A 14,541-nucleotide genomic window follows, 5' to 3' on the forward strand; every position below is an offset into this window, starting at 1 on the left:
CATGCTTTTTTATTTAAAATTTCAGGTCTAGCCGTTCCGAAGATATGGGGCAAAAAGTGCCAAAAATGGTAATTCAGTTTTTAAGAGAACGGATCATCCGATTTTAATAATTCAAAATCATTTTACTTGTATTGACGAAATGAACAACTGGCTTGGGAAGGCAGGTCCAGCGGTTATGGACTCTCAATAAAAATAAATTAAAAAAATGTCATTTGCCGGTCAAAAATGTTTATTGGACATATGTACATCAAATATTTCATAGATATTTCATAGAGATTTTAATAATGTGTACACATTTTGTGTGATTTTTTTTGGGTTCCGTACCAAGATTTTTAATTACGGTACGGGAAATTCCAGCAATTTGCCTTAAGGCACGATGCCATGCACCCCACTAGTTTAAATTATTTTCTGGCAAATGTACCGTAGTACCGTAATAGGTCATCAGCACTTACAACGAGCTTTATTATCATCGCAATATCAGACCATAAGATTATGAGCTGTAAACAGCAAAAATTAAAATATAAATTTATCAGACACTGAATGAAACATTCAAAAAATTAGGATAATGTATTATGAAGATTAAGCTAAATATTACTAAAAAAAAATTAAATTACAATATTAAATATTAATTATTCCATTGTTGTCATTTGTGGTTTACTTTACCAAAAAATAGAGTCAATGTGTGTCGTAAGAATTTAGAAAATATGTGTAAGAATAACTCTCCTCAATCAAAATAACAACGTATACTAGTGGTGACTGAACTAATGTCAAAATTTTCTTACTTTTTAAGAATCATTGATTGATTCTGGTTAGACAATATATCTGTTATCCCAGTATCCGTTCCAAGCACGTGTCAATCATTACAATTCGTGTCAGTACACAAGCTCTTTAACTAAACAAGATATCCGACGTCATAAGATGCACTAACTAATTACATTGGAACACTGCACACTCTTTTGCAATTACGTAAACAAAACTGCAAGACAATCTGCTAACTACACTACTGAACCCACACTTCGCAGTCGCCTTCGCTGGCCGGTTAGCAACATGCATAATAATATTAATAACCAAGTCTTTTTCCACAGACCTGCGACTATCTGTATAATCGTTTCTTCCGAAATTTGTGCATCTAGAACACACATATTGTAAGTGTATAAAAGCATGTCGGGATGTGTTAAAACGCTGATAACGTCCAACCTTATCTGTTAATACTAAATATGAAGCATTTACAATATTTCAGAAATCTAGTACAAAACAGCGAAGCACTACTACGTGCTTTGCTTCGCCTCTCTGCCATCGCCTTGGAATCAGATCGAACGCGTGTGTGCATGCCACTCAAGCCAAGACAAGGCACTGCGTGCATGCGTTCTTCAAACTTTATTTGCCCGATTCATTTCTTGCAATATGTTCAAGCAAAACTTTTAGAAACATTCATTACGACCCCATAATTGCATCATATCATAAAAATACCTTGGTTAAATGAAGGTCAAGCGCCCATTGATCACGTGAGGCTCAAAAGCATAGTAGAGGTTTAACAAAAGATCACGATATATCACGTTGGGGAGAAGTGTACTAATACATTACATAGTTCTCCGAATTAAAAAAAAAACAGAAAAAATCAAAAATTTTAGAATTTTTTCAGATACTCATAATAAACGTGATTGTGGATGGAGCATGAGAAATATTTTGAAATATTACTTTGTAACTAAAGTCCACAAAGCCAACCATATTTCTTTAACCAGTTTGAATATATTTTGTTTGAGTCAAAATTTTAAATTTAAATGGCATATGGGTACTGTTTTATACGCATGACAAATATACTTGTCAATACAAAAAAATCTGCTACAATCAATACGTCAATATTCGTCAATTTTCGTTAATATAAAATCAACTAGTGGTATATGGCATCGTGCCTTAAGGCAAATTGCTAGAACTTCCCGTACCGTAACGAAATGTTCGAGGAATATTAGGGGGCTTCCATTAATCACGTGAGCGAGTTTTTAGGGACTCCCCCTCCCCCTTGGTTATACATGGTGATATTCAAAATTACCCCTCCTCCCCCACCAAACATCACGTGTATTTTTAGTTGACAAAACTGTGATTTTTTTTCATTTTTTTAGTAGAAAAAACTGTAAAATTTTTTCATTTTTTTTTTAAGTGTTTGAACACTAAAATTTTGAATACTAAAAAAAATAGTTAAAAAATAAATACACATGATATCTTAATATACTCCTCCCTCCCCCATATGATATTTCGTGATTTTTTGTCAAACCACCCCCTCCCCCAAAAAACCTCATGTGATTAATAAACTGAATTAAAAAGTCAAAAATATTTATTTAAATTATATAAATGAGCTTTAAAACTTTAGCTAGAGGTAAAATTGAAATCAGAATTATTTTTGATACACAAAAAAATGAAAAAAAAAATTGAAATAAAATTTTTTTTTTTCAAAAGCAATTGTTTTGTCAACACAAGCAGAAAGTTTTTTGAATCATTCAATTCGGATGCTTATTTCTCTCAAAAACTGCCATTTTTTGTACATTTAGCTCTGTATCTTTGAAACAGCTAAACCTGTCTTTGCCAAAAAGTAATCACCTTCTCCCCGTCTTCACGAATTGAATGTTTTTTAGATCAATCAAATCGGACGCACCGTTCTCTCAAAAACTCGATTTCTATTTTCTGCACTCTTTGCTCTTTATCTCCGTAATAACTGGATCTGCCTTTGCCAAAAACTAACCAGCACATCTCCCTATCAATAGGAATCAAATGTTTTTGAAACTATTCAAATCGGTTGACCCGTGCGCCCGAAAACGTGAACGAAAAAATGTACACATACAAAACACACACACACATCCATTTTTTCTTTGGTATGCCAAAATGTTCAGAAATCTTCAAAACGTGAATATATGCAAAAATTTTCATTTTCGATTTTCGGCTCATTACTATAATTACTCTTCGGGAAATCAAATGTAGTCTCGCTCTTGTATTAAAAACACCTAGACTAAACTTGCATCATGTGCCTTCATGAATTTCAGATACTCTGAAACTAAGCATTTCCTGTCCTACTGGAAACTAAAATTGACCATGAAATACAAATGAAGTATGTATATATTAAATCTATCTTTTGCACAGGTGAATCGATTATTTTATAATAATTATGCATTTATCATATTACATAAATGTGGTATCCGAGCAGCCTCGGATCATGATCGGATGCGCGTGTCCACGCCTGGCACTTCTTGTTGGTATTGCGTCAGTTTCTATACGCGGCCCTACCTAAGTTCTTCAAACTTTGGATGACTGATTTCAACATATTGTTCTTAGGTTGTGTAACTGGAAGAAATTAAGAGAAGAAACCATCTGTTTGCACATATGGTTTACGAACTGCTCTAGATTCAAATTCCGACCTTTGTAAGGATAAATAAATAACTCTTATTAATGAGAAGTAACTAGGTCAAAATAGGTACGAACAAATATTTTCATTTTATTTACATATATATATGATCTTAAGAATAGTCATCAAGCAAGAAGTTAGTCATAGTAACCAGTATCACATTTACATGATGATCTATCCTCAATGGTATTGTTTTGCTCAATATGTAACCGTAAACAGGATCACACTTACTAATCACGGTGGTAAGTGACTCATTGTAAACTCTGACTTTACCATGACAAGGTCTCTCTTATCAACAAATAACATGCTCAAACACGTCAACATCAAATGGAACCATGACCGAATAAAATTACTGGAAGAAAATATGTCAACCCTAAGGAGTAATTGAACTATTGAGAAAACTTAGGTTAGAATAGACAAAAAAAATGTATCAATCGTGTTTTTTCATTAGATTTGTGGTAGTGTTAGAAATTATAGTTAGAAATCATTTGCTACAACATATTTAATTTGCAAAAGCAGAATTAAATTCCAGTTCAATTCATAGGTAGCATCGGCTACGTTTCCGATGAGGATATTTGCAATTAGAAACAAAAATTTTATCTATAATTGAGCTCAAATGATATACCGTATTGCTACAATATAAAAGCCCTGTCCACTAAATTTATATTCAAATTTCTCACAAATTATTAACACTATCAAAATTTCATTATGTTAAAAGACGGGTTTTCCAAATCCAAAGCTCTTGTTACTTTCGAAAATCTCATTATTTTCTTTCGTCTGAAATGCATTAACTTTACATAAGTATCACTAAATTAAATCTAAGTTTTTCTTTTATTCTGATTGTTTGAATTAATTCGTCTATTCCGTAAGACATTTGGTAATTAATTTATAAATTTCACAAATTACAAATTAGTCACAATTTAGTTAATTAGTAATTATTTTCTAAATGTGACATATTTCTAACATTTTTAACTTTCCGTAAGGTTGTATATCGTCCAAAAATCGAAATTGAAAATTTTTACATTTCTCCACGTTTTGAAGGTTTCTGAACATTTTGGCATACCTCAGAAAAAATTGATGAATTTGTGTATGTGTGTGTGTGGGTATGTATGTATGGATACAATTTTTCGTCCACGTTTTCGGGCGCACGGATCAATCGATTTGAATTCGATTGCTATTGATAGGGAGATGTGCAGGTCCATCCATTTCTGAGATATGGAGCTAAGAGTGCAAGAACTAGAAATCGAGTTTATTTGGCATATCGAGAATAATTCAGATTTTAATTTTAATTCTAGCTAAAGTTCTAAAGCTCACTTATATTCTTTAAATAAATAATTTTAACTTTGTAATTCAGTTTATATAACTCTTATAAATATCAGACAATGCTACAGTATTTATAATAATCTATATGAAAACATTTATGTAATATTCCTGAAAAATTTCGTTACGGTACGGAAAGTTCCAGCAATTTGCCTTAAGGCACGATGCCATACACAACTAGTTAGTTAATATTTTGACTTAATTATTTTTGCAGCAATGCTTTCAAAGAAAATGACGTTACTACTGCTTGATATGCTACTGCGTGGGTATTGAACCGAAATCATTACATTCTTAATTAGTATTCTGATTTAATTATTTTTGCAGCAATGCTTCCAAAAACTATTTTCACATGAGATCATACCTAAGCTCTATAATGCAAGGTGAAAATCTGAAATTCTATTGCTTGATATCAAGCTGGCCAAAATGGGTGTCAAACCCGAAACCAATGCTTGCTAGACCAGGAAAGCTTAAGTTAAAAAATTTGATTCTATTTTTTCCAAATTTTCTATTAGTTGTAGTAAAGCCAAAACAACTTCATGAGTCGATGCTAAAGATCAAATCCGGTGCTGTAATTAATATCAGTTATTAATCACACGAAAATAAATAACTCTACATATGTATTATAAATAAAAGGAATTTTAGTTTAACTATAAAATTTTTATTCCATATTTGATATTTCATCATTTAGCCTTATTTCCGATAAGACGAAAGAGTCGATCAATGTCACCCGACTGCGTGACTAATGTTTTGAAACTCTGGCGAATCGTATCCAATTATAGATTAGCAGACTTTTTGTTAAAAGTATGGCTTCAGCTCAAGAAATAAATTGAAGTGTTGTAATATTGATAACGGCGATTCAATGGTAAAAATGATGGTGATGATAAGAAATGTTGACAACTTCCACGAAAAAAACCAATGCACCTGCGTAAATCTGGCAGAAGTATTTCGAATAAACACACCATTGTGTAAATACAATAGAAGAGCTTATCGCAATGCTCTGATATAATGAAGATATGGTGTTAGATTGCCATCGTCGTTTTGAAGAAAACGATTTATTATAAACTTTTAATTCAAAGCATATTTCATTCTGTTTCATCGGCTTACAATTAGTGACAAGAGCCATGGCTTCAGGTTTCAGGTTCTATCAGACAGCCTGATGAACTCTAAAGCATTTTTCTAGTTATCTTTACATTCGTCAGTCTTCATTTTTAATTTGACAAAATTTTGATAAAAACCTAATTTATGATTTATTAAACATGATATCTTCTAAAATTGAGAAATACTTGTTAAATATGAAGTATCCATTAATCTTCGTTGGGAAACTCTGGTATATCTGTTGTAATCTTATCGCGTTCGCCTTGGTTTGTTAAAGGTAAAATGTTCGATTGACACACCACACACAATACAATAACAATATACTAGAAAGAACTATGAACGTGGACTCTTGTTTGAATGCCAAAGTCCGACCGAACGGACAACCATCACAATCTTCAACGACATTGTTGACAGAAATAAGAAATTATTAGTTACAGAGATTTTAGCTAATTTTACAATGTTCCTACAGATACTATATCATAAATTAACAATATAGACTATAGACATATGTATAGACAATAAAATTATTTGACTACTGGTAATATTTCTTTCACTCATTCCATTATTATCCAACAAAAATATTAAAATACTCTCAACTTTAGTAACCCCACAAAAGAATATAATGCTATTGCCCATTAAATTGACATCGAAGGAATGATTTGAAATAAAGTAAAAATGGAACCAAGTACAGTATGCATATGACATTTAAAAAATGCAAAAGATCTTATAAAAATGATAGATTCTTCGAATTGCTGAAGTATTGTATCATTCAAAAGCTATGTTACTGAAGCATTTTACTAATGAAGCCGTCCTCTGCAAAACAGAACCTGGCTGAGTGTATTTTCAGACTTCTCACGAAAGCCCCAAGAAATCTTAATTGCCATTCCGGTGTTTGGAATAAACATCCGCATTAAAGACTATCACAATTAAGTATAAATCGTTGATTTTCCCATTAAAATCAATGGGAAAATGACAATTCATTACATAGTACTGATATATACATAGTGCTGAATCATGTCAATTACAAATATTTTGAATAAAGTAATTTTATAACATTATAACATTTGATTTTCTGTAAAGCCTTACAAATATATGAAGAATTAGTATAGATTGATTTTTAAAAATTATACCTAAATTCCGCACTTTGGAATTCCTTTCCAGCTAAGCGATTTTTGCTTTATAAACTTTACCAATACCATACAACCATGCAAGCTACTATTTTATCAATACTATTAATTTTATTAAATATATTTAGATAGGATCATCTTTCTCTGTATATTTTTTTAAATAACTGCGTCTATTCCATTATGGAACATCAGCAAATTTTTGGCAGTAGGTACTTAGAATCTAAATCGAATGCCAATCCAGTAATTGGACGTCCGGGTATGACATTTTCTTCATTTTTAAAGAAAAGAATATTTTTAAAGCAACTCAACCTCTACCTTACATCTTTACCTTGAACAATGTTTCTTCGAATCGATTATGTAAGTTCGAGGCTACTCTATAAGTCGTATATCATTACAATAATTTATACTATTGTATTATATATACGTAGACAATGCTGCAATTGTGATACCACAAACTAATGTTAATTATCGGTAATAAGCCCTTAAGTTTCATTTGGCAAATTCAATAATAAACTCATTTGTACAATTACAATTAAAATTATTTCTTACCTCACTTTGTGGTGAATCAACTTGCTCTATCCTCAACAATTCCTGCTCCCTACGATCAATCTCCTCCTCAACTGCCATGGCATCGCTTGCGCCAACCTTATTTCTACGTCTTCCCGTTCCCAGACCAGCTGCTTGGCCAACTGGAGGAACATGATGGTTCATCTCATGCACAGTGAAGACTTTGCTTTATATCTGCTGCAAAATTGCATGCACCACACCTGAAAGCGCCCCAACCCCCGTGATTTTTCATATGCCTGTCCAAATTCCATTTGTACGGAGTACGAAAGTCACACAGATCACATTTAATCATAGGCATCGAATGGTATTTGACGTGTTTCGTGTAACGTGCTTTTATGTGCGTCACATAGCTGCATTTGCCGCAGCGGAAGAATTTTGCGTTCATATGTTGCTGACCATGCTTGGTCAGTTGGGAAGAACTTGTGGTAGTGAAAGGACATAAAGGGCACTTGAATTTGGACCCGTTCGTTGGAGTAAATGTTTCATCCTCTTCTTCGCTTTCTAACACAGGCTCTACTACTTCTAATTCCACAATAGGCTCCACGGGTTCTTCCACTTCCTCCGGAACCGGAGCTGGTGCTTCAACGATTTCAGTTTTCGTATTCTTTTTCTTTTTCTCGTTTTCTTTAGTAATGCGTCTTCTAGAAAAATCTGGTAACTCTACGCCATCACAGCTTCTGTGTACCATTTTCATATGCCTAAGTAATTTCTGAAAATGCCTTGATGCATAAAGACAGTTCGGACATTCGTAATCCGAACTTTCTCTTTGTGGACATCTCGTAAATGTTGCAAGAAATGCCGCGGGTTCTGAGTAAAATACTTGCAGTGTGTGCAAGTGTAGTTTCTTTTTATCTTGCATTGTGGCAAATCTTTTTCTTCGTCTATGACCAAGTTGCCGTCTTGTTCCTGTTGGAACTGGTGAGGCTGGTGGCGTACTGCTCGGAGAAGTGGGATTTCCATCTAGGAATAGTTGATCACCGCTAACCACGCTGCGAACGATCAACGTATCGCCTGATCTTTGCACCATTGAGGGCGCTGCCATTTCATATATTCATCATCTGAAATAAAGAAAAAAAAATTAGTACATATAGAGAATTAACAATGAAAATTGTATATATTATGCACATAATTTATCAATCAAGTAGAACTTATTCGTGAATTCAATTTAGGGGGCGTCCATTAATCACGTGAGATGTTTAGGGGGAAGGGGGGTTTGACAAAAAATAACAAAATATCACATAGAGGAGGGATGGGTATCGAAAGATATCACGTGTATTTGTTTTTTAACTATTTTTTTCAAAAAAGTTCAAATATTTAAAAAAAAATCAAACATTTTACAGTCTTTTCACGTAACTAAATATGCACGTGATACTTGGTGAGGGAGATGGGTTAATTTTGAATATCACCATGTATCAACAAGGGGGAGGAGGCGTCCAAAAATTTTTAAAAACTCGCTCATGTGATTAATGAAAGCCCCCTTATTTACTATGAATCTAGGATAATGATGTTTCACATTCAAAACAAAAATTATTACATAAAATTTGTAAATGTTTTTAAGTTAATGAAGTAAATTCCTTGATGTGGTTCATTCTATTGATAAAGAGGTTTAAACAATTGTTTTCTAAACCTTTTGAATGTTTAACATTCAAAACAAAAATTATTACATAAAATTTATAAATGTTTTTAAATTAATAAAGTAAATTCCTCATTCTATTGATTTAAGAGATTTAAACAATAGTTTTTTTTACAAAGTTCTTTCTGTTCTAACAACCAAAAGTTACATCCATGATGGGTATTTTCCACGCAAATCTTTAATCAAAACAATTGTAATAAATGTTCTTCATAGTGGGTATAACTCGTATAGATAACATAAATATTTAATAGATTAAATACAATGATGATACAATTTAATTTCAGGAAAATTATGCTGGAAAAATATATGTAAATGACTCATTGCTCAATTAGAAAATCAAAACCAATATCACAATAGAAGTTTACATTACATTTGTAAGTTTAATTTATAAAAGCTCAATATATAATTAAGGCACTCATGTAAATTGGAAAAAAATATTATTAGACCATGTAATGATTTAATATTTATCCTATGACTAGCTATTTAAATTTTCTTATTTAAATAAATTGAATATTTTACTTAATTTCACTTATTTCAGTAAATCTTAGAGTCAGTTAATCTTATTGTTACGAGCAATGAATTTCATTGTAAACAAATTATTTAAATTATTTATTTTTAAATTATATATAGGAATTGAAAATATTTATTACAATATTTTAGTGATTTTGTGGTCAATTTCATTGCAAGATGCTAAATAACCCATATACTCATATACCAAAAAAGTCAATAACTAATTTTGCAAACATCATTATTATATACCAGGAATTTTAATTTTAACGATATTGAACAAAATAATCATAATTAAATGCTTGAAAATTGATATATACTTTTATATCAATAAAGTCATACTATTAGATTCTGGAAAAATTCTTTATGCTATTGGCATCATATATATACTAAAAATATTTTTTATCATAAAATAAAAATAAATGCAGGAGAATGAAGCAGAAAATTATTAAAACTAATTTTTAATTAAATTCATGTTTATTTAAAATTTTATGCTTCCGATTCAAATTATTGCCATGCAACCATTTGATTGGGTCTTTATATAGAGCAGACCTCTAAAATCAACAAAAGTCAAATAGCTTCTAAAAATAAAAAAATAATTATGATTCCATAATCAGTGCGTTGAACAAACATATAGCAATAATTCTCATCATGTGTGCTGTCTGTGCCGAAAACGAAAGTAAAAGCTTTTGTATAACGAAGCTCTTAAACGTATTTACCGTTTCATTTGCACTTTCGTTGATGATAACGTGTTTTGTTATGATGTATATTTTTCGTATTAATTACAAGCTTTACACCTATACTCGTAAGTGAAAAAGCTTATTCATAAAATATAGAAACATGGGCGGGAGCAACCAAAAGAAGTTGTATCCCATTTTATACAAAATTGTTGATCTTATTCTTGTTTTGATTTAAATATTATAATAATTGTAAGTCACACGTCAATTATGAGTGTATTAATTTTTAAAATAATCATCTTACTTCTGAAACAAATTAATATGGTGCTCTATATGAATAAATTATTACCGAGCAAAATCTGTCGAACGCTGTTCCACTTACGGAGATCAGCAGCCCGCGGTTTGTGCTATCTACAGCATTTCTTAACATTAATGCGTTTATATCAGTTTAGTTATGTAAATAGTCGATGATATATTATAATAATTAGAAATTTAAAATTTATCACTGTGTCTCTCGGCAATGGAATGGAACTATCCGACCTATACGTCCGTCCGTCGGTTGTGGATAGCGGCTTCACTTACATACTTGTTAGCTCTATGCGACACGACCTGATTGCCTTATCTCTAGTTATAATATTATTCTGTAAATAAAGATATTCTTTTGTGGTTTAGGAATATGTTGTGTCAAGTTTGTAAACAACTTTGTCTCGCAAATATCATTTTAAACTGAATGATATGTATTCAAAATGTAATGGATGACACATATTTTTCTTCAAATTTGATATGACTGCATAAATGAATTAGGGGGCGTCCATTAATCACGTGAGGTTTTTAGGGGGAGGGGGGGACTTGTGTTGACAAAAAGTCACGAAATATCACGTGGGAGGGGGAGAGGTATAGTAAGATATCACGTGTATTTATTTTTTACCAGATTTTTTTCAAAAATCAAAACATTTTCAAAAAAAATCGAAATCTTACAATTTTTCCTCTTAACTAAAAAATCACGTGATGTTTGGTGGGGAAGGGGGATTAAATTTGAATATCACCACGTATCACTAAAAGAGAGAGGGGGTCTAAAAATCCTTAAAAAAATCGATCACGTGATTAATTGCGCCCCCTTATGCGGTTAACTTTACATTGGGCAGTTAAAAAAGTCGATCAAAAATAAATTTCCTATTGAAAAAAGCTAGGTGTAAAATGGCACTGTAAAATCTTTCCAAGTACCAAGTTTTCTTTAAAAAAACTACAAAAAGCAATCAGAAATACATAAAGATTTTTAATTTTAAAATTCAAGTATATAGTTGAACTATATACTTGAATTTTACAAATGTCCTCGAGTTGGAGTTCAACTCCGCTCACGGACCTACCCTAGGCAACACTACACTTTATGAATGAAGATAATGTTCTGCATTTTTATTACAACGTATGTATTGTTAATTCAAAGATTTGGTTATTCTATAGATTTATATTTGATTCTATAGTTATATTTATTCCTCAATACTCGAATGCTTACAAAGACTCAATGTTTGAAATTTACAAAGATTGTGATAATTCTGTTTCTCACATTCAACAATCTATATTTGACTTCAGAGGAATTCAAAACTTTCAAAGAATAATGTAGTACACTGATAAATGCCTCTTCGGCAAATAGGTGCGGAATGGTTAATCCTGTTCTATTTTTCTTTGTGGCACAAAATGTATTTGAAAAACATAGTAAAATCTTGTTAAGATGATTTCCCACAGACCGGAGCCAAAACGAGTTTTTTTCGAGAAAACGTAATATGCGGGATACAGACAATCCGTGCAAAAGTGTAGAAATGGAAGAAATTGTATTAAGTATAATCGTCTTATTGAGGTCAACTGAAAATAGTTTAAGACTAATCAGTATTACTAATTAATCTAAACTACACGTGGTGGCCAACATGGTAAAATTCACTCTTATTTTCTAAATCTAAAACGTAAATTAGGTCTATATTCTGCACATTGAATGTGCAATAATATTGTATATTTTAGACAATTCAGTATCAATTTTAGTTTCACGGTTAAATAATAATTCTTTTATGAACCAAACCAACTTAAACAAATCTTCGGTTCAACGATTTAAGTGACAATAACTTTTACGATATATCATAAAAGGGTTTATGAACCATATAAAGGGAATCAACATGTCAACACATTTCAAAACTCGAATAAAACTTATTCGAAATCTCTGAAAGCAAGCGAAAATATCTGGAAAGTTTATTTCACTAAAATAACTAATAATAATGACAAATCATTTGCTTGTTAAGAGTCGTATTTTAATAATTTTGAAGATGATATAAAATTATAGAGTTTATGAGAATAAATTTATAATATCTAATATAGCAAATATGCTAGATGATAGATATTTCTTCAATTTAATAATTTAATATAAATTTAAATTGATGAGTGATCAATTATGTAAGATTTCAACGTGCAAGTTAAGACAAGCATATTTGTAACTTAAAATTTAATATTTTAAATAAATGTTAAGGGGAGCGTCCATTAATCACGTGAGATTTTGAGGGGAAGGGGGCGAAAAAATCACAAAATATCACATTGGGGAGAAAGGGGTATAGTAAGATATCACGTGTATTCATTTTTACCTGAATTTAAAAATATCCAAACATTTTCAAAAAAAATGCAAAAATTTTACCATTTTTTCTTGTAATTAAAAATACACGTGATGTTTGTGGGATAATTTTGAATATCACAACGTATAACCAAGGGGGAGGGGGGGGGGTCCATAAATCCTTGAAAAGTCGATCACGTGATTAATGGATGCCACCTAAATAAGTTTGTTTCTAAGTCTAAGTGATGTAGGATTGATTCTATTTATTATAAGTAAAATATTGTGACAAAAGGGTGTAATTCTCTTACCCAAGAATAATTCCCAATTATAATGCTGATTCTTGGGGTAAATATTAACAGTAATAAAAGTATTTTTCAAACCTAATCTCTAAAATAAAGTATGCCAAAATACGTACTACATAAATTTTAATTCGTACCTCCGGTCTAATGAAATATAAAATTAATCACCCATACTGATAACACTGGAAGTTTTCTACCGTATTGCAAAATAATAAAACGGACAACAAACCACATTACGAAACATGAAAACGTGCAATCGGCACATTTTAAGAAGCGCATCAGCAGCAATAATAAAATAAAATAGATGAGTTGATAGAACTACGCGACAATGTTCCTATGACGTCATACGATTGAGTTGAGTTCGAGAGACACGTGTTAATGCACGTCCCCTGCTGTCCCTGACAGAAGCGGAACCCGATTGCTCCGAGCGACGGAGGTTGGCTGTGCGATGTGCGGTGTGCGCTGCGTTTGCGCGGAAAGGTGCGGAAAATGATAGCAATGATAGCAATGATAGCAATAGTAGGCAGTAGGCACTTTTAAGATGAGAGACAATGGACTTAGACTTGAACAAATATGTGCGTTTTGACATTATACTATTTTTTTAAATCCTTTCTTTTATTTACAATGTCCAGTTAAGGACATTTAATACATTTGTGGAATTTACAATTGCTGGCCGTAAAGGGACATTGTATACTAAAGGGACATGTTGGAAAAACAACTCAATAGTTGTTTTCCCATTCGATATAATATTCACAATATTTTATTCATAATTATATAATTTTAACTATTTACTTATAAAATAATTTCTTATAAATAATGACTAAGTTATTTCAATTTTTTATCGGGAGAGTTGATGACTTAAATCAAGTGGCGCTTTTCTTTTCAACCTTCTTGGATAGTTCTCTGTTATTTAACTTTGTAACAAATTATGAAATGTATGAAAATAGTTCTAGATTTCAAGACAGAGTAGAGCGCGACTTAAAGGTCCACGGATAAATAAGTCCACCACAGATATAGTAAAGAAAGTTTTAACAACAATATTTGAGAGCCCCTAAGATATACTCCCACCTGGCTAATCCATGATGAAGCAAATATGCACTGTAGCTGAGAAAATTAAAATATTCGCTGTTAACCACAAAGAGCACCCAAACGAGTTGGCCAACGCATTGCTATCCACAAACACGACACGAAAACTTAGAAGAAAAATATTTAGTGACTCAATTAGCTTGTAATTACTCATGTCATATTACATTACTTCTCATAAAGGAAAAATGCAACTGTGTATTTTTCACTATTTATATATCAATGCCATTTTTTATCTATTTATAGATA

General features: G+C 31.6%; 1 protein-coding gene across 1 annotated transcript in view; it reads right to left on the reverse strand.

Moving 5' to 3' along the window:
- The window catches only part of LOC113384676, a 37,909-nt gene that overhangs the window by 13,074 nt on the left and 10,294 nt on the right, over nt 1-14,541 (reverse strand). Inside the window, 2 exon segments of the mRNA XM_026622427.1 lie at nt 7,486-7,659; nt 7,661-8,561. Coding sequence (XP_026478212.1) covers nt 7,486-7,659; nt 7,661-8,545 — 1,059 coding nt within the window. The 5' untranslated portion in view covers nt 8,546-8,561.

Source organism: Ctenocephalides felis, unplaced genomic scaffold (genome assembly GCF_003426905.1).
Source record: "Ctenocephalides felis isolate EL2017-DRISC unplaced genomic scaffold, ASM342690v1 CF-g0.4_SCAFFOLD_03571, whole genome shotgun sequence".
Classification (NCBI taxonomy): Eukaryota; Metazoa; Arthropoda; class Insecta; order Siphonaptera; family Pulicidae; genus Ctenocephalides; species Ctenocephalides felis.